A 19,540-nucleotide genomic window follows, 5' to 3' on the forward strand; every position below is an offset into this window, starting at 1 on the left:
AAGTTAGACTGTTTGCATTTTTAAATAGTCAGTCAATAAGGTAGCAGTAGGTAGGCAGTGAATAAACAATTTAGACTGTTTGTATTTTTAGTCAGTCAATAAGGTAGCAGTAGGTAGGCAGTGAATAAACAAGTTAGACTATTTGTATTTTTAAATAGTCAATAAGGTAGCAGTAGGTAGGCAGTGAATAAACAAGTTAGACTGTATTTTTAGTCAGTCAATAAGGTAGCAGTAAGTAGGCAGTGAATAAACAAGTTAGACTATTTGTATTTTTAAATAGTCAATAAGGTAGCAGTAGGTAGGCAGTGAATAAACAAGTTAGACTGTTTGTATTTTTAGTCAGTCAATAAGGTAGAAGTAGATAGTGTGTTTATTTTTAAAAGTCTGCAGAACTGAGTGTTCTCCAGACTTTTAAAGAGCTGACTGTCTGTTTTTAATACTGAGTACATTGTATTGAAAAAAAAACAAAACACAAAAAACAAAAAAAACCCCACAAAAAAGTAGCAAGAAGCTAGAAATAAGCTAGGAGCAGTATATACCAAAGTAAAAAAAGTTGAATAGTTCAGCTCAGTTACTCACCTTGGAAAGGTGTTGAGGTAGTGTGATTGGGTTTGAATAGAGACCAACATTTGTTAATCAAGGGAGCAGTGAGTCACTCAGGCTGACTAACTGACCTATTAGTAAACATTTGTAACTTATCATTAAAATCATCCATTGTACCTGAAGACTGGAGGATAGCAAATGTAACCCCAATATTTAAAAAGGGCTCCAGGGGCGATCCGGGAAACTACAGACCGGTTAGCCTGACTTCAGTGCCAGGAAAAATAGTGGAAAGTGTTCTAAACATCAAAATCACAGAACATATAGAAAGACATGGTTTAATGGAACAAAGTCAGCATGGCTTTACCCAGGGCAAGTCTTGCCTCACAAATCTGCTTCACTTTTTTGAAGGAGTTAATAAACATGTTGATAAAGGTGAACTGGTAGATATAGTATACTTGGATTTTCAGAAGGCGTTTGACAAAGTTCCTCATGAGAGGCTTCTAGGAAAAGTAAAAAGTCATGGGATAGGTGGCGATGTCCTTTCGTGGATTGCAAACTGGCTAAAAGACAGGAAACAGAGAGTAGGATTAAATGGGCAATTTTCTCAGTGGAAGGGAGTGGACAGTGGAGTGCCTCAGGATCTGTATTGGGACCCTTACTGTTCAATATATTTATAAATGATCTGGAAAGAAATACGACGAGTGAGATAATCAAATTTGCAGATGACACAAAATTGTTCAGAGTAGTTAAATCACAAGCAGATTGTGATAAATTGCAGGAAGACCTTGTGAGGCTGGAAAATTGGGCATCCAAATGGCAGATGAAATTTAATGTGGATAAGTGCAAGGTGATGCATATAGGGAAAAATAACCCATGCTATAATTACACAATGTTGGGTTCCATATTAGGTGCTACAACCCAAGAAAGAGATCTAGGTGTCATAGTGGATAACACATTGAAATCGTCGGTGCAGTGTGCTGCGGCAGTCAAAAAAGCAAACAGAATGTTGGGAATTATTAGAAAAGGAATGATGAATAAAACGGAAAATGTCATAATGCCTCTGTATCGCTCCATGGTGAGACCGCACCTTGAATACTGTGTACAATTCTGGTCGCCGCATCTCAAAAAAGATATAATTGCGATGGAGAAGGTACAGAGAAGGGCTACCAAAATGATAAGGGGAATGGAACAACTCCCCTATGAGGAAAGACTAAAGAGGTTAGGACTTTTCAGCTTGGAGAAGAGACGACTGAGGGGGGATATGATAGAGGTGTTTAAAATCATGAGAGGTCTAGAACGGGTAGATGTGAATCGGTTATTTACTCTTTTGGATAGTAGAAAGACTAGGGGACACTCCATGAAGTTAGCATGGGGCACATTTAAAACTAATCGGAGAAAGTTCTTTTTTACTCAACGCACAATTAAACTCTGGAATTTGTTGCCAGAGAATGTGGTTCGTGCAGTTAGTATAGCTGTGTTTAAAAAAGGATTGGATAAGTTCTTGGAGGAGAAGTCCATTACCTGCTATTAAGTTCACTTAGAGAATAGCCACTGCCATTAGCAATGGTAACATGGAATAGACTTAGTTTTTGGGTACTTGCCAGGTTCTTCTGGCCTGGATTGGCCACTGTTGGAAACAGGATGCTGGGCTTGATGGACCCTTGGTCTGACCCAGTATGGCATTTTCTTATGTTCTGTGCGCGCCGCACCGCACTGCACCCGGCAAGTAAATGTACAAAGAAAGGCCCGGGGCCAGCAGGGAGTTTTAGCGGAAGAGGAAAGCAATAATGCTTTTCAGCAAGGCACCCTCACCGGTGCAATTGGCAACTATCAGAAACTAAGATCAGCTAACAAAGCACTTCTTACATTCCATCAATAACAACAGCAAGACTCACACAAGAAGTAAGAGAAAGAGCTCTATCGCTGGCAGGACCCATACTATGGAACACCATGCCTTTAGAATTAAGGTTACAAAGCGACAACAAATCCTTTCGAAAAAACCTAAAAACCTGGTTATTTAAGAAGGCCTATCAAAGAGAGTAGGTGAATAGTGAAGCCGGTGAAGTGCGAGATAGGAACAAAAGCAAGACGCGTGTAACTGTATTTTATTTATTTTTTATATTACTTTGTCTGATCATCCATCACTATAAGGCAAAGTGACACTGATAAAATTAGCATTGCTTTTAATTCCGAAAAAAAAACAAAAAAACTGTACAGTATCTTATCACACTACATTTATCTTATTTTAAAAACTATGTACCGGACCGATATGGCACTTGTGTAAAGTAATGTTTCAGCATCATTATTTGTTTGTGCCTATTTGTAAACCGTTGTGACGGAAACTACTAAACGACGGTATAGAAAAGACTTAAAATCACCAAATGCTGCTTTTCTGTGCACTTTTCCAGTGCCTGAAGAAATTAGCGCCTACCTTTGGGTAGGCGCTAATTTCTGAAAGCAAAACGTGCGGCTTGGCTGCACATTTTGTTTTCTGAATCGTGCGGGAATACCTAATAGGGCCATCAACATGCATTTGCATGTTGCGGGCGCTATTAGGTTCGGGGGATTGGACACGCGTTTTCGGCCCCTTACTGAATAAGGGGTAATGCTAGCACGTCGAAAACCCGCGTCCAATAAAAAGTTAACAGTGCGCTCCATCATTCTTAGATACGCTTTGGTCCAATTAATGATATTTTTTGGCACTTTTACTTCTCCCCCTTTTTCTTTTTCTCTGTTGCACCTTTCCTGCCTTCCAATATTGAGACTATATCTATATACTCTCTCCTCCTTATTTTGTTTCGCAATGCCCTCTGTAATTAACTTGATTTGTTTCACCCGCAGGCCCGTGGAGACAAAGGAAGATAGCATGGTTAATAGGACATTCCTTCGTATGCTGGGCGGCCAGGAGGGTGCAGGAAAGACCATACGGCGTGTATTTGGGCTTGGCACAGTGGGCTGTCAGCCTGAAATTGATGGGAAGGTCAGGAATGAAATGGAAGCAATTGTTATCGGATCTGCGGGGCAGATTGAGCACATTGCAATGGCCAGACGCAATAGTTACTCACCTAGGTGGTAATGATCTAGGTGTGTATTCTGCCAAGCAAATGATAGGAATGATAAAGAGAGGTCTGGCGATCCTGGGAGAGATGACTCCGGGAACAACCATAATATGGTCAGATATCATATCTAGGATTAAATGGCAGGGTAGTAAATTGTGGGGCAGGGGCTGGAAAAAGATAAACAGGCAGGTCGGCTTATGGGCCCAGAAGAGGGGATGTGCAACACATACGACATGAATGGGCAGATGAGCCACATGTAGGCCTATATCGGTCGGATCGGATACAACTATTTATTTTTTTTTATATACCGACATTCGATCTGAGATATATTGGTTTACATTCAGGTACTGTAGGTATTTCTCTATCCCAGAGGGCTTACAATCTATCTGAAGTGGATTATGACTTATTCAACTCCTCCATACAGGAAGCGCTGGAGCGGGTATTCAGTGAGTTTAGACCGCAGTAGTTGTGGGGGGCCTGGGACAAGCGAGACACTGTCCCAGTCTGGTGGCGGGGGTACCCGAGTTGCTAGGTAAATGGGAATCTTGAGGACACGGCAAGGACAAACCGGAGGTCCTCAGGGAAGGAAGAGTGCGCATAGTTGGGCGTGGGCTGCCTGGAGGAATGGCCCCATGGCTTGAACACAGCAGGGGGCCAGGAAGATGATGGCGGACTGGCTTAACACAGCGGACACCGGCACGAAGCCCGGATTACAATAGGGTTAAAACGCACCCACGACTCGGGTACTGGTAATGTTTTACGTTAATGATTTAATAAATGCTGCGGCCTTGTTTTCACCAAAGATCGAGTATGAGTAGTCTGTTGGGGATGTACATGGGGACCAAGAGTCCGGGGGGGGAGTGGACATGAAGGTGCAAGCGGCCAATGTTAATGAATTTCAGTACTCCAGCAATAAAGATATAAAATCCAACAGCAAAAATAACAAGCTATATATATTGGCAAAATTAAAAGCAAAGTTAAATAAAATTAAAACTTCAGAAACTTGTTCAAGGAGCAATGTCAGGAAAGCTGTTCAGCCCTCTGCCAAGCCACATGGCAGTAGATACTGAGGAGCATACTAAACTCAGTGAGCAAGGCAGGGATGCATACTTTTAGCTTAGCAAGAGAATCTACCTTTATTAAGAGACAGACATGCTAAATAGTCTAAATTCCTCTATCCTGACATTCTTACCTTGTTACAAAATTACTAAATATGCATTCTAGCATCAGTAGTCAAGACACAAAGATGTAACAGATGAAGAGTTACATGCATCAGGATATACTAAAAATATGAATATATTGTTTCCTTCAATGGAGGTGCATAGTTCTATTTAACAAAATAACATTTAGACTGCGATCAACAGTTTAGAACTCTCACAAATACAGGGCAACTATTTTCATTATAGGATAAAATTTGTGTATGATACATAGAATTAACTACAAGTAACAATTATGGCTGAACAAATTATCTGTGTTATCATGCAACATATTTATTTACAATTATTCATATAATGACTTCCAGGTCAAAGGATCACTCAAAACAGTTTATACCAAATCATAATACAACATAATAAAATATAATAAACATCAGCAAATAAAAATATGAATACAGTCATCTTCCCATTAAAGGCCTCATTCTCTTACCCACAGATCTCATCCTACCACCTTATTATCCTGCATTTTACACAATTGTCGGGAAAGGCCAGGTCTTAAGTTTTTTTCCTAAAAGCTAAGAGGCTGGATTCCAATCCAATTTCCAATGGAAGATTCTTCCTCAATTGTGAAGCCGCCATGGAGAAAGCCCTATTCTTCAAACAGTCCTGAAAAATTGCCTGTAATGAGGGACACCTTGAAAGTTAGCCTGGCTTGATCTTAAATTTCTAGATGATTTATACCAATTCAATCTGTTATTATTATGATGGGGAGGGAAATTTCCATGTTGGATCTGGAATGCCAAATCAAGCATCCTAAATTTACATCTAATTACAAAGGGTAGCCATTGCAAAAAAAGCAGAGGCATCACTGAAATTTGTATTGCGTTTCCAGTCATTACTCCAGCTGCAGTGTTCTGAATAACCTGGAGTTTTTGAGTAATTTTCACTGGCAATAATCTAATTTGTGAGATGACCAATGTGTAAACCACCATCATTTATCACCATACCGGAGTAAGATACATAAGGTATTACAGCCAATGGCAAATCCTAACTTCAAAAATACCAACACTTCATATCATACTGCCACAAAACACAGCTAGACATTCAACAGCTAAGAATTATGAATCAATCAGATACACGCACTATTCAGTCTGAAACTACAAATTTCAACAAGATTTCAGCTCGACTAAACAGTGGTCCTGCTTTTCTTCATGTCGCTACTTTGAAAAATCTAAAGTATGAAGCTGGATTCTTAAATAATAAAGCATTTCAGAATCTCATGTTAAGGAAATGACACTGGGCCAAAATATGATCAGAAGGGATGAACATCTTGACCTATGGCCTTTGAAAATTTTCCATGCTTAACCTATATTTGCTCTGGTATGGATGGCATTACCACAAAATTAATGCTATTCAATAGAAACTTCCAAGATTGTAGGTTAAAAAAATTACTAATATTTCCAGTTAAATTAAATGCAGAAGACAGTACATTTTCTTTGACAAGATAATAACCAGCACCAATTTATAATAAATAGCATGCCATTGCTCAGTAGCCTTACTATCATATGTTACTCTATTATTCTAATTCTCTTTGTTATTAACTTTAAAATTGATCAAGGTAAGCTATGGTATATACTTACTCCATGATCAGTGGTTCATCATCAAATGTTCTGTTTAAATCAGTCTTGTTGTTATAATCTAAAAGCAAAAAGGAAAAACATGTAAGCTCATTTCATGTGTCTTACATCATGTCATAACTCTACTGGACCCAGCATGGTTATATTTTAAGATGTTAAAGAGTGCATTGTTTTTCTTCTTATTGTAAACAAGGGAGATAGCACCAACTAAAAAATTGTACCGGCAGCAGATATGGAAAATAGAATATAAATTGCAATTTTAGTTTTCAAATGTACAAAATCCATTTTGGTCTTAAAATGGTATTCAGATAATAGCATTATAAATATCTAATGTTTCAACAACTGCATTTATGCTAGGACTGTAAAAACTATATGTAACTACTTAACTGTTCTTCAATTTAAAAGCATCTCCTAATGTGAATGCAACTAAGTAAATCAAGCTAAAGACAATCAACAAGTAAAAAGCAAATGGTGTTTTCCATCGATAGCAGGGTGAATTAGCCTTGCGTTCCCGCCTTCCTCCCTGGGCAGCATTTGTACACCCCTGGATATCTTCCTTGCTTGGATAGGAACTGAGAAGACTTCTAGAATGATCATTTGTGTGGGAAGTGCCGTGAATGCCCAATAAAGCAACAGCTCTAAAGCTTTGAGAGACAGCTCTGCCTGGTGATGCTCGATGAGGTCATCCATTCAGCATGGCCAATGCATCCTGCTATCTATGGAAAGCACCTTTAAGGTAAGCAAACTTGCTTTAATATGTTGATAATCCGGCTGAATTAGCCATGCTGAATTGGGAGTCCCAAATTAAGAATTGTCAAAAATGAAGAGTTGGAAGCTTACCTAGATGAGATTTTCTTTTCTATTTTTTTTTTTTGAAACTCAGACTCTTCTGTGGACAGCATTTATCTGGACAATATTTGATGCAATACTGCCTTCCCTACATCATCTGTATTTGCCAATTCATCAAGGCAGTAGTGGGATGTGAAGGTATGAACAAAATGACCAAGTGGCTCCTTTACAGATTCCTTGTATGGGCACATTTCACAAGTGTACTATACAGGCCGCTATTGCTTGGACTTGATTGCACTATAGCAGTGCTGTATGCAGAAGATTATCCAATTGGAGAGTGTTCATTTCCCAATTGATATACCCAATCTATTGGGATCATATGGCACGAAGAGCTGAGAGAAGCATCTATCATCTTGTGTTCTGAGTTTGCAATAAGCTAACGCTCTTTTGCAGTCCAAGTGATGTAGCTATCTGTCCCACTCCTGTTTATGCAACTTTAGAAAGAAAGTGGGGAGCGTGATGAATTGATTCAAGTGGAATGCCGATACCACCTTTGGCAAGAACTTTTGATGGGTTCATAGACTACCTTGTCATGGAAAAATTGTAGGTATGATGGGAAATGCACCAAAGCTTGCAATTCTCTCACTCTTCGAGCAGAGGTAATTGTGATTACTTTCCACATCAAATATTTTATGTCAGTTTTTTCTAGGGGCTCAAAAGGCAGGTCCATTAAAGCTCTGAGAACTACATTTATGGCCCAAAGCACTGAAGGTTGGTTTTTTTTTTATGGGAGGATGCATATGAATGAGTTTTTTTCATGAATCAGGAGATGAGTGGTTGTATCGAGATAGAATTTCCATTCTCTTGCTGATGATATGCTATTGCACTTAAATGGAAGAGAGGCCCTTTTTGGAAAGGTGATGTAAATATTACGAGGTTCATAGGTAGGTGGAATAATGGAACGGTCTCTGCACATACAGAATAATGCTTCCATTTGAAGGTGTAGTTATGGCATGTAGATGGTTTTCTTTCTGATACTAGGATGTTCTCAATGTTGCTAGGCAAACGCAAATGCGCTAGTGCTGAGTGTTCAAACTTCATGCTGAGCTACTGAGTGAAGGCTGTAGAGGGCGAAGGAGTAAGCCTTCTTCCTTTGTTAACAGTGCTGGACAGTTCCCCAGAATCTGCAGGGGACTTACTGAAAGTTGTAGGAGATATGCATACCAAAGTTAACCTGGCTATGCTAGGGCTACTAAGTTCATCCTGGCGTGGTCTAGCACGCATTTTTACACGGTTTTGGTTATTAATGGAATCATTGGGCCCATTCATGTGGTTGGAAAACTCTGCTGAGTCTGTCCGCTTCTGTGTTCACAATACCAGGAAGATAAAGTACCTGAAGGGTTGCTAAATTGATACTTGCCCAGTTCAAGATCTTTAGTGTTTCCTGGCAGAGAGTACAAGAATCAGTTACTCCCTGTTATGTAATACAGCGCTACTTGACTGCATGAATCATCATGTTTTTTTTTTCCTAGAAACATGTGTTAAAAAGCTTCCATTGCATGTCAAATGGCAGAAATATTAAATGAATACTTCAGTTCTGTGTTCACTAAAGAGGACCCTGGAGAAGGACCGACACTAGTTAACAAGAAACTGGAGGGGAATGGAGTAGATGTAACTCCATTTACAGTAGAAAATGTATGGGAAGAGCTGGTGAAACTGAAAGTGGACAAAGCCATGGGGCCTGATGAAGTTCATCCCAGAATACTGAGGGAGCTCAGAGATGTGCTGGCAGGTCCGCTGTGTGACCTATTTAATAGATCCCTAGAAACGGGAGTGGTGCCGAATGATTGGAGGAGAGCGGTGGTAGTCCCGCTTCACAAGAGTGGGAACAGAGAAGAGGCTGGTAACTACAGACCGGTTAGCCTCACTTCGGTGGTGGGAAAAGTAATGGAGTCACTGTTGAAAGAGAGAATAGTGAACTATCTACAGTCGGGAGAATTGCTGGACCAGAGGCAGCATGGATTCACCATTGGAAGATCCTGTCAGACAAATCTGATTGACTTTTTTGACTGGGTAACCAAGGAATTGGATCGAGGAAGAGCACTCGATGTCATCTACTTGGATTTCAGCAAAGCTTTTGACACTGTCCCGCACAGGAGACTGGTGAATAAAATGAGAAGCTTAGGAGTGAGTGCCGAGGTGGTGGCCTGGATTGCAAACTGGTTGACGGACAGAAGACAATGTGTGATGGTAAATGGAACTCTCTCTGAAGAGAGAGCGGTTTTAAGCGGTGTACCGCAGGGATCGGTGTTGGGACCGGTCCTTTTCAATATCTTTGTGAGCGACATTGCGGAAGGGATAGAAGGTAAGGTATGTCTTTTTGCGGATGACACTAAGATCTGCAACAGAGTGGACACGCCGGAAGGAGTGGAGAGAATGAGACGGGATTTAAGGAAGATGGAAGAGTGGTCGAAGACATGGCAGCTGACATTCAATGCCAAGAAGTGCAAAGTCATGCATATGGGGAGTGGAAATCCAAATGAACTGTATTCGATGGGGGGAGAAAGGCTGATGTGCACGGAGCAGGAGAGAGACCTTGGGGTGATGGTGTCTAATGATCTGAAGTCGGCGAAACAATGTGACAAGGCGATAGCTAAAGCCAGAAGAATGCTGGGCTGCATAGAGAGAGGAATATCGAGTAAGAAAAGGGAAGTGATTATCCCCTTGTACAGGTCCTTGGTGAGACCTCACCTGGAGTATTGTGTTCAGTTCTGGAGACCGTATCTCCGAAGAGACAGAGACAAGATGGAGGCGGTCCAGAGAAGGGTGACCAAAAAGGTGGAAGGTCTTCATCAAATGACTTATGAGGAGAGATTGAAGAATCTAAATATGTACACCCTGGAGGAAAGGAGGAGTAGAGGTGATATGATACAGACTTTCAGATACTTGAAAGGTTTTAATGATCCAATGACAACGACAAACCTTTTCCATAGGAAAAAAATCAGCAGAACCAGGGGTCACGATTTGAAGCTCCAGGGAGGAAGATTCAGAACCAATGTCAGGAAGTATTTCTTCACGGAGAGGGTGGTGGATGCCTGGAATGCCCTTCCGAAGGAAGTGGTGAAGACCAGAACTGTGAAGGACTTCAAAGGGGCGTGGGATAAACACTGTGGATCCATAAAATCAAGAGGCCGTCAATAAAGAGTGGGTGGCTCGCCAGAATGACGGCTACTGCCTGGAGATAATACCCTTATTCAATAAACATACACATGGTTACTGTGACTCCAACATCACTCTAAGCTACAACAGCAAGAGGAAATGTGGAAAAAAGGATTCGCACTCACAAAGTGGGGAGTAGCTGGCTTGTTACGGCGGTTACTACCCCAAACCAAATAAGCCTGATACTTCACTTTCAATACATATCCAGCATAGCTCTCTGCTTCAACAGCAGGGGAGAAGAAAAACTGATACTTCACGCATAGCTCTCTGCTTCAACGGCAGGGGAGAAGAAAAACTGATACTTCACGCATATCCAGCATAGCTCTCTGCTTCAACGGCAGGGGAGAAGAAAAAAGGATTCGCACTCACAAAGCGGGGAGTAGCTGGCTTGTTACGGCGGTTACTACCCCAAACCAAATAAGCCTGATACTTCACTTTCAATGCATATCCTGCTTCAACCGCAGGGGAGAAGAAAAACTGATACTTCACGCATATCCAGCATAGCTCCCTGCTTCAACGGCAGGGGAGAAGAAAAACAACCAATAAGGGCTGAATAACACAGTCTGGGTAAAACAAATAAACATGGGTGTAGCTTGCTTATTGCGGCGGTTACTACCCCTACTACCCCTAACTAATCAAGCTTGATATTTCACTTGGTTGCAGCTCCATCACTGCTCTCTACAAATGTGAAGCTTGCTGGGCAGACTGGATGGGCCGTTTGGTCTTCTTCTGCCGTCATTTCTATGTTTCTATGTTTCTATATTGATCTTAACTCCACTAAAATTTGATAGAATGATTTTTTTTTTTGGGGGGGGGGGGGGGGAGGGGCACCACAGCACCTTGTTTTGAATTGTAGGAGATGGGCTCCCCAGTCCCAAGTGGAGACATCCATAGCGAGTATAATCTGATGCAATTCTGGTTGGTGGGCCTCCTGTTTCCAATACTCCTTGAGGGAGGGACCATTTAATAGCCATCTTCATGAAATCAGTAATGAGAATTTTGGAGGAAAGGGGGTTGTAGAAATTGATTCCTCTGTTTGCAACTATCACAGCAGATGTCACATATTCAGATGGGTTTAAAGGGACTAAATATATCACTGTAGCTAGATGTCCCAGTAATGTAAGGATGTATCATGCCAACATGCAGGTTTGTTGTCAGAGAATGTTTGCTAAAATACAAAGGTTTTTTACTCTGACTTCTGAGAGGAAAGCTCTGGATTGAAGCGAGTCTATCTGGGACCCTATAAATTGTATTGACTGGGTCGGAAGTATGTTTGACTTCTCACAATTTATTATGAAACATAGCATTTCCAGACAGGCAATGGTCAACTCTGCATGCGAATGTATGGTAGCTTTTGAAAGAGCTGTTATCAGCCAATCGTCCAAGTTAAGAAAAATCCTTATTCCGGAATGACAAAGATAGGCTACCATCAAAGCCAAGTACTTTGTGAAAACTCTCAGGGCTGATGCTGGCCAAATGGGAGCACCTTGTACTAATAGTGTTTCTCTCCTACTCTGAAGCAGAGATAACATCAACAGGATAAGTGCATTGGGATATGAGACCTCAAGGATCATATGATCCTTGAGGTCTAGGGAGCACATTCAGTCCTGTTGTTGGATGAAAGGTAAAATAGTCCTTAAAGAGGTCAATTTGAATTTAGCTCAGCGAAGGTGATTGAGAGATCTGAGGTCTAGGATAGGGCGCAGAGCTCTGGATTTCTTGAGAATGAGGAAATATTTGGAATAGCAGCCCTGGTTGTACTAAGAGTGGGCTAGTTATTTTATGGCCTTCTATTTCAGAAGCAATTGCACTTCCAAATGTAGAAGGGTCATTTGGGATTGGCAGAGTGGGAGAAAAGCCAGGTGAGGTGTCAGAGGCTGGCTTTTAAAATTTAGGGATAACCCCTTTTTACTATTGTCAACACCCACTAGTCTGTGGTTATTGTGGACCAGTAGTTCACAAAGTGTTGAATTCTGCCCCCGACTGGTGTTACTTGTTGTGGTAGTGGTGACTTTAAAAATTCTGCTTTGGCTTTGCTGTCGACTGTGGCAGTTGCTTCTGTTGGCAATCTCTTTAATGTCCACAGGATTGGAAGGCTATTTATCGAGGATGTGAGTTTGATATGCAACCTGCCAAAAGCTCTGATACGACTGATATGATCCTTCTTGGAAAGAAAGCTTGTTTATATTGTGGGTAAAAATTGACTAGTCGTTAATGGTGGAGAAGAATTGTATTGTGACATTTTGTTCTTTTATTATTTTTGTAACCATCTCCTTCAGCTTTTCGACAAAGAGGCTGTCGCCTAAACAAGGGAGGTCTGCCAACTTCCCATGTACATCTTCTTTTATGTTGCTTATCCCCAGCTATGCATCTGTTTTGCTGCTTTGGAGGCCACTGATGTTCTTGCCACTGTATTGAACACAAATCTTAGGCGATGTCACAGTCCTTCCTCCAGGACATAAAGAGGTTGAGGTGAGATTGGCTAGCATTCTTTAGTTCTGATGTATAGTTTTAGTGATTGCAAACACTCATACAAGTACTGCATCATATAAAAACTACTGCTGTTGTATAAGTGATGTGGGTGCTCATGAGCCTTCAGACTCAGTGAAATGTTTTTTGACGTCACACAAGAAATCATTTTCGTGTTCTAAGTTTTTGATTTGTCATGAGCAGCCTTTTTAATTGCTGACAGGTATAACACTGTAACATGACATTTGTATTACAATGTTAGAGTTGTTTGTATAGACAGTCAGACGTGATAAGCTAGATAAAGATGTTAAGCTATAAGGATGCAGAACATTTTGAACTGATATGAGGTTAGTTACATTCCATCTAAGATTAAAGAAAATATTCTTAGAACAAACACAAGGTTGCTAATGCTGGTAAATTCCAAGAAAACATTTACATATGAGGCGAGGATTAATTAACTTGGAGAATAAAAGAAAATTATCATATAGCCATTCAGATCATTTGTTTATGATACAAAGCCAATCATAGAAATTTTGACAATTATATAAACCTAGTTTAGAGGTTGGAATTATACAACTGAAATTCTATACAATGCTGTGTTATCAATAAAATCATTTAAGAGGGAGTTTATGCTAGTGTTTTGCATGCACTCTGCCTCTCCATAAGGTACTTTATTATTTGTTTAAGATTTATATTATTTTATAGCATTTAATAAAAAACTACAGCTAGTGACTTTAAGCATTCTTATTTTCAAAGAGCCACAACATAGGGATGTTCATTTCTGCAGTTTGTTTTGTGCATTTGCCATACTTTGTGTTAGTTACGTATCTAATAAATGGACGCTAGGCGCACAAAATGAATGGTGTGCATTTACATCTATGGGCACCCACATACACGCACACCATTTGTTTTGTGCGTTCATTGGTCCATTTGTTAGATATGTACTTAGCCATGAAATGAGGTGAAACAAATCAAATGAATGGACACATGAATGCACATCCCTACTGTGGGTTTTTCTCAGCATTGAACTTTGAAAAACTCTCTTTCCAAAGTTGTCTAATAGTTTGTGAACTTTCCCTGGGGTCGATTTAGAGTGGATCCTTGATTTTTTAGCCCTCTTCATTGCTGATTCAACCACTATAGAGTCATGGGGCATTTGCACAGTGTCGTAACCTGGTAACTTCTGTAAATGAAATTTGAAATCTAATTTGCGGGCCTCTGTTGTTCCAGAAGAGAAGGATTCCCACAATTTCATGAGTGTCTTCTGGAGAACCGGATGGGACAGGAGAGCAGTGGGTTCTGCCAAGATCTCCAAGATTTTTAAGATACACAATTACCTCTGCCTGACGATCTGGCTCTTTCTTTAGGTCCACTTTAAGATAAGTTCCCACCTTCTCTCCAAACAAAGAATGTGTCAAATACTCAGGAGGGGAGGAATAGTCTGGAGGCTCCTCTGGTGGGTCTGATGGTAAGTTTATCGAGCTTCCCAGGGACTCCCCTGGAGATGGCAATATGGGGCTTGCTGGTCTTGGACAAAGTGCTGGCGATGGTTCCCTAGAAGAGACAAAAGGTGGCAGACGTTCCTCCCCGTTGTCTTCTGAAGATCTGGGTGTAGGAAGTGGAGGTGCTCCCGGCATCACAGATTCCATTGTCACAGGTCAGATGGGGTATTGTGGTGGAAAACTTGGTGGCTGAACTTGTTGGAATAATGATGAAAAGAAATTCCGCACAATGTCGATAAACTGTGCAACACTGAGGTAGAGACTGGAGACCAGGAGATTAAGGGGCGTTCTCTTCTGGTACTAGGATCTGTTCCTACTCCACCATGGTTGAGGGCCCCTTGGTAAGATTGAAGAAACAGGCTGTGATATTTGGAGTCATACACCCTATTGCCACAGGCTAGAAGCCAGAAAGGAGCTGGGCCCTCCTGTTGGAGCATGGTCTGCCATTTCAGAGGAAGAACAGTTTTCCCATGGCAATCTTGTTGGTGGAAGTGCTGTGGCCAGTATTCCATGAGCTGGCACTGGTCCTAAAGGAAGAACTGGAACCTGTCACTCTCAAGGATTAATATGCCTTCTGGGAAATGTAAGACCTGAGAATCCTTGATGTTCACTTCCCTTTGAGGATCCTGAAAGTTTGCGGGGAGGGTTCCTCAAGAATAGGATCATCCTGACGTGGAGATCTTTTTCCTTTTTACACGGAACTGTGGTCCCTGGGTGCAGAAGTCTTGCTGTGGGATGAGGGTAGTGACCCTTCCATGGCATATTCTTGTTTTTTTTCTCTCTCTGGTGGCAGTAGTCCTTTCACCGCTTGCTTTTTTCCACGTGATGGTTTTCTTTTGTGTCATGTGCATCCTTTGAATCATAGGCGCCAAGGCATGTGCTGTTTTCGGTGAATATGGCATCATCTTTGGTGTATAGTGCGCCATATGCAATGAAGCGCCATTTATTTGGTGATATTTGTGCCATGCATCAGATGTGGAGCTTGCAGAGCCATACAGGGAGGATTGTTGTGTGCTGGGGGATTTTTCTCCCCTGTGAGTCAGCTGTGTTGCAACGTGTGTCAACTTTTTCAGTGTGCCTGTCTTTTGCTTCTTTGGTCCGACGCTATGGGACTTTTCCTGCAACAAGATAATGTCAAACAGCGCAGTCAATGCATACAAGGCTCCCGCAGAGGCAGGTTGGATCTCCTGAACCTGGGAGTGCCTCGATTGCCCTGAGAAAGATTTTGTCGACCTAGTATGGGTCTCCTACCTCGCCAGATGAGGGCGAGCTCAAAGAGTGTTCCAAAGCTAGCATGCCGTCTGCTCGAAGTAGAGTAATTTTCTCCACTCTCTGCCTCTGTGCCCTTGGAGACAACTTTCTGCAGAAACAGCAATTGGCCTGGTTGTGGTCTGGACCAGGCATAGATAAAAAGAAAAAGTTATGGCCATCTGTTACCAAAATGATGTGGCTATAACTACAGTATTTAAAAACCAAAGTTTTTCTCTGGGCCATGTTTAGCACTGAAAAGGGCTGTTTTGGATTCTGCATAAGTGAATTTTTGAAGAAAATCTGAGGAGAGGAGTCCAAAGACAGAATTCCATCATCTATGCAATGCACAGACAAAAAGAATTGGGGAGACTTCTAGAATGATCATGTGTGGGAACTACCGCACGTACCCAATAGAGCAAAAGCTGTAAAGCTTTGAGACACAGTTCTGCTTGGTGCCACCCAATGACGTCACCCATTCAGCATGATTAATTCAGCCTGCTTATCAATAGAAAAACAATGCGAATCACCCAAGTTTCACCATGCTTTCACTGAAAAAAAAAAAATGGTATGAAAAGTCTGTTGATACTTTGTAAAGTATGATTTTTTTTTAAGTGTACTTTACAGAGGAAAAGAAATCTTATTCAATTGCTATGGCCATACTCCCTGGTTTCTTGCAGCAGCTCAAGGGTGGATTCTGCTGCAAGAGTTAGAACATTTTGCAGCATATGCACAGATTTGCATATTAAATAATGCAAATTTATAAAAATAAAGTTGCTTTATGACATTTATTGTGTATTTTTTGGGAGAAAAGAGATCTTAGTGATTGGTGCTGGGAAGGGATAAAAGGGTTAGAGAATCAAGGTAGGAGTGAGTATTCATGGTAGGGAGGAGGGAGAAGAGAGATCACAGAGGATGGAGATGAAGAAGGGATCCCAGAGTGGGAAAGCAATAGTGGCATGGAGGGGATCGAGTATAGGGAAAGGGAAGAGGGCTGAAGGAGCAGGAAGGAGAGAGGAAACAGGATCTGATAATCTCATTCTCATCCTACCAAAGCGGATCTCAGCTCTCATGCACTCACATTCTGCTACCAGAGGAAGAGGAAGCAGCCAACCTTGGATCAGCATAAGCTGCTGTCACCACTTCCAGTTCCACTCATCCTCAGCAGCAATCCTGCCGGGGATTGGGAATTCTGTTGCCCTTAATAACTTTTTTGTTTGGCATCCCATCTATAATTACATTTTCAGGAAATATTAAGGAGGAGATGAAGACACTTAAACAGCTGTGTAATCATTTACAAATCACCTCCCAACTAAGCCACCTGAATCAAAGTGCTGCATAAAAAATATATCAATAAAGACTAACAAAATAACAAAAAAACAACTAATACAACAGATAACTAGGCCAGATACAAAACATATCATGAACAAAACATGAAACTTAAAAATATATATATATACTAAACATCATGTGTATGCATTTTGGGATGCTATAGGTAGATCAAACATAAAGCACAAACATAAAAAGTGCGAAAAAAATAAAATTTCATATTTATTTTTTTTTATATGGACATAAAACAGCCCATAAACAAAACAAAAATGGCCACTTACATCATTAAAAACATTCCACTTAGAAGAAATTTAAGCAGTCTTATTAAACCACAGGTTGACCATAGTCCTTTGCATTCTCTAAAAACTAGACCAGATGTCAGTTAAAAATGATAATCACTATTTCATTCGGAAGCCAAATGAAAGGCTACAGATAGGGCAGAAACCTCAACCATGCAGTCCTACATAAAATCCCTAAGTGCAATGACTCAACCCAATCCCCCCCCGGATAATCCATCTCTCTTCCCTCCATTGCTAGGTCAACAGCATAATTTCCACCTCCAGAGAAAGAAAGAATCTCAACTCTGTGGAAACAGCCATGCCTTAAAGTATCCTCCTGAAGAACATAAAACTAGTTTCCAACCTCATCTCTCTTAGTTTATTCCAGCAAGTGGGGCCATGACAGAGTATGCCCTGGCTCTCATATGTACTTGACTTTACTATGCTCACCTCTAACACAGAGCTTTTTATTACAACTGCAATTCTAGCCTCAGCATGCACTAAGTCAAGGTCTCTGCTAAAGAACCCATTCCATTTCCTTCACTACCTGAAATGTTAGCGTTAATATTTAAAACTTTGGCCACTGTGCACAAGTGGCCAATCAATGAGTGAAACGATTGTGTCACTTTCTCATTTTGTGAGCTCAGCATGTCCTGTATTAACTGCAACCTGTAAATCTGTTTTGCAAGTAAACTCATATATAGGGCATAGTGTTCTAAATATCAGGCCTAATTTACAAAGGCCTTTTTCCTATTCTGTGTCTCTGGAAAAACTGCATAGTAAATGAGGTCCATATTTTGTAACTTCTCTTGCAACACAGTTGGTTTAAATAGGGATATAATGGTTAATATTCTATGGCAAACGCATGAGGGATTCTCACCTTTGAATGGACACTTGAATTACACAATGGACTGTTAAATCTACTCAAACAGCAGCAAGTATGCATGCTCTATCCACAGAAAAGGCTGAAATGATGGATGACAACATCTGATGTGCATAATAGACAGAGTGGGATGTTAGGAGTTGGACTAAGCGCCTAGCCCTTTCAACAACTTTTTAAGTGATTTACAATTAACATTAGATGCCATACATAGGTTCAGATCCCTTCTCATTGCATACCGTCAGCTTCCTTAAAAATAGTTCCATGACATATTTAGACTGCAGCATTTATTTACTTATTACAATTTGTTTCCCCACTTTTTGGAGGAACTTCATCCCAGCAGGGTACAACATCTAAAAAATGATGCAGTCATACACATAGAATCATATAAAAAAAATTAACTAGAAATAAATAAAATGAGAACACAGAAACAAACTTATTTCATAGTAACACAAAATGCTTAACTGGCAAAAGACCAGCCCAGTCCTTGCGTTCTTCACAGCGAGGCCTCTTAGAAAAAAGGTTCCTTCGCCAAAATTTGCACGCTTACACATCACGCGTGATTGTTCGTTTCCTGTGGCGGGCCTGGAATTTTTTTAATTTGCTTCCTTTGGAAATTCAACAATGTGATTCTCAAAAAACTTGTAGAACTCTTCTAAAAACTTTGTTTAAACTTGCACATTTTTAATTTTGTTTTAATCTGACTCTTTTCATGTTTTAAGAATGTACTTTTATTGTGTTCCTTTATTATCATTATATTTTATGCATGTATTCTCTGTAAATTGCCTAGACCTTCACTGTGAAAGGTGATTCATAAATTTAATAAATTGTAAAATGTAAATGTATTTCATATCACTGCATATGTAGTGAATGGAAGTGAGAGGGAGTATACAAAAGACTCACTCAAGCCACCTTAACACTCAGGCTAGAGCCATCTACTCCCCAGTCCACCTTAAGACACAGGGCGCAAAGGATTCTGGGTCCTAGGAGGATCCCTTCCTAGCATTATAAAGGTTCAGAGCCCAAAAGGATTAGGAAAGCCCTGTGCTATGCACATGACACAAAAGGGTCAGAAATGTTTCAGGGTTTATTGTAAACATGAAATTTAGATGAAAATCAAGGACACTTTCTGATACAAATTCAGAGCCAATGGTGAACAACATTTCAAAGGCAAGGGAATCTCAACTATTACTCGGCAGTGGCATTTATCGGCTGGAGTAAACGTGTTAAAGTAACCACTGTCTATGGTTTTCAACCTGAAGAATGCTGCTTCAGTGTCTTAGATGGGGCTTGGGGAGGAGAAGTATTCCCAGGCAGCCATGAATGAAAGCTATGGCACTCTAGCCCCAGTTGGGGAAGGTTCCAACCGAGCTGGAAGCCCAAGAAATAAGAAGTGCTGTAGGACAAAAAGATCAAATTACGATGTAGATTTA

At 40.7% G+C, this 19,540-nt stretch overlaps 1 protein-coding gene across 1 annotated transcript in view; it reads right to left on the reverse strand.

Annotated features, from left to right (window-relative positions):
- Positions 1–19,540, reverse strand: part of ITFG1 (integrin alpha FG-GAP repeat containing 1) — a 526,073-nt gene that overhangs the window by 499,081 nt on the left and 7,452 nt on the right. The window contains exon 4 of the mRNA XM_029608474.1: positions 6,397–6,454. Within this exon, the coding sequence (XP_029464334.1) occupies positions 6,397–6,454 (58 nt within the window). The remainder of the gene's footprint in view (positions 1–6,396; positions 6,455–19,540) is intronic.

Source organism: Rhinatrema bivittatum, chromosome 7 (genome assembly GCF_901001135.1).
Source record: "Rhinatrema bivittatum chromosome 7, aRhiBiv1.1, whole genome shotgun sequence".
NCBI lineage: Eukaryota > Metazoa > Chordata > Amphibia > Gymnophiona > Rhinatrematidae > Rhinatrema > Rhinatrema bivittatum.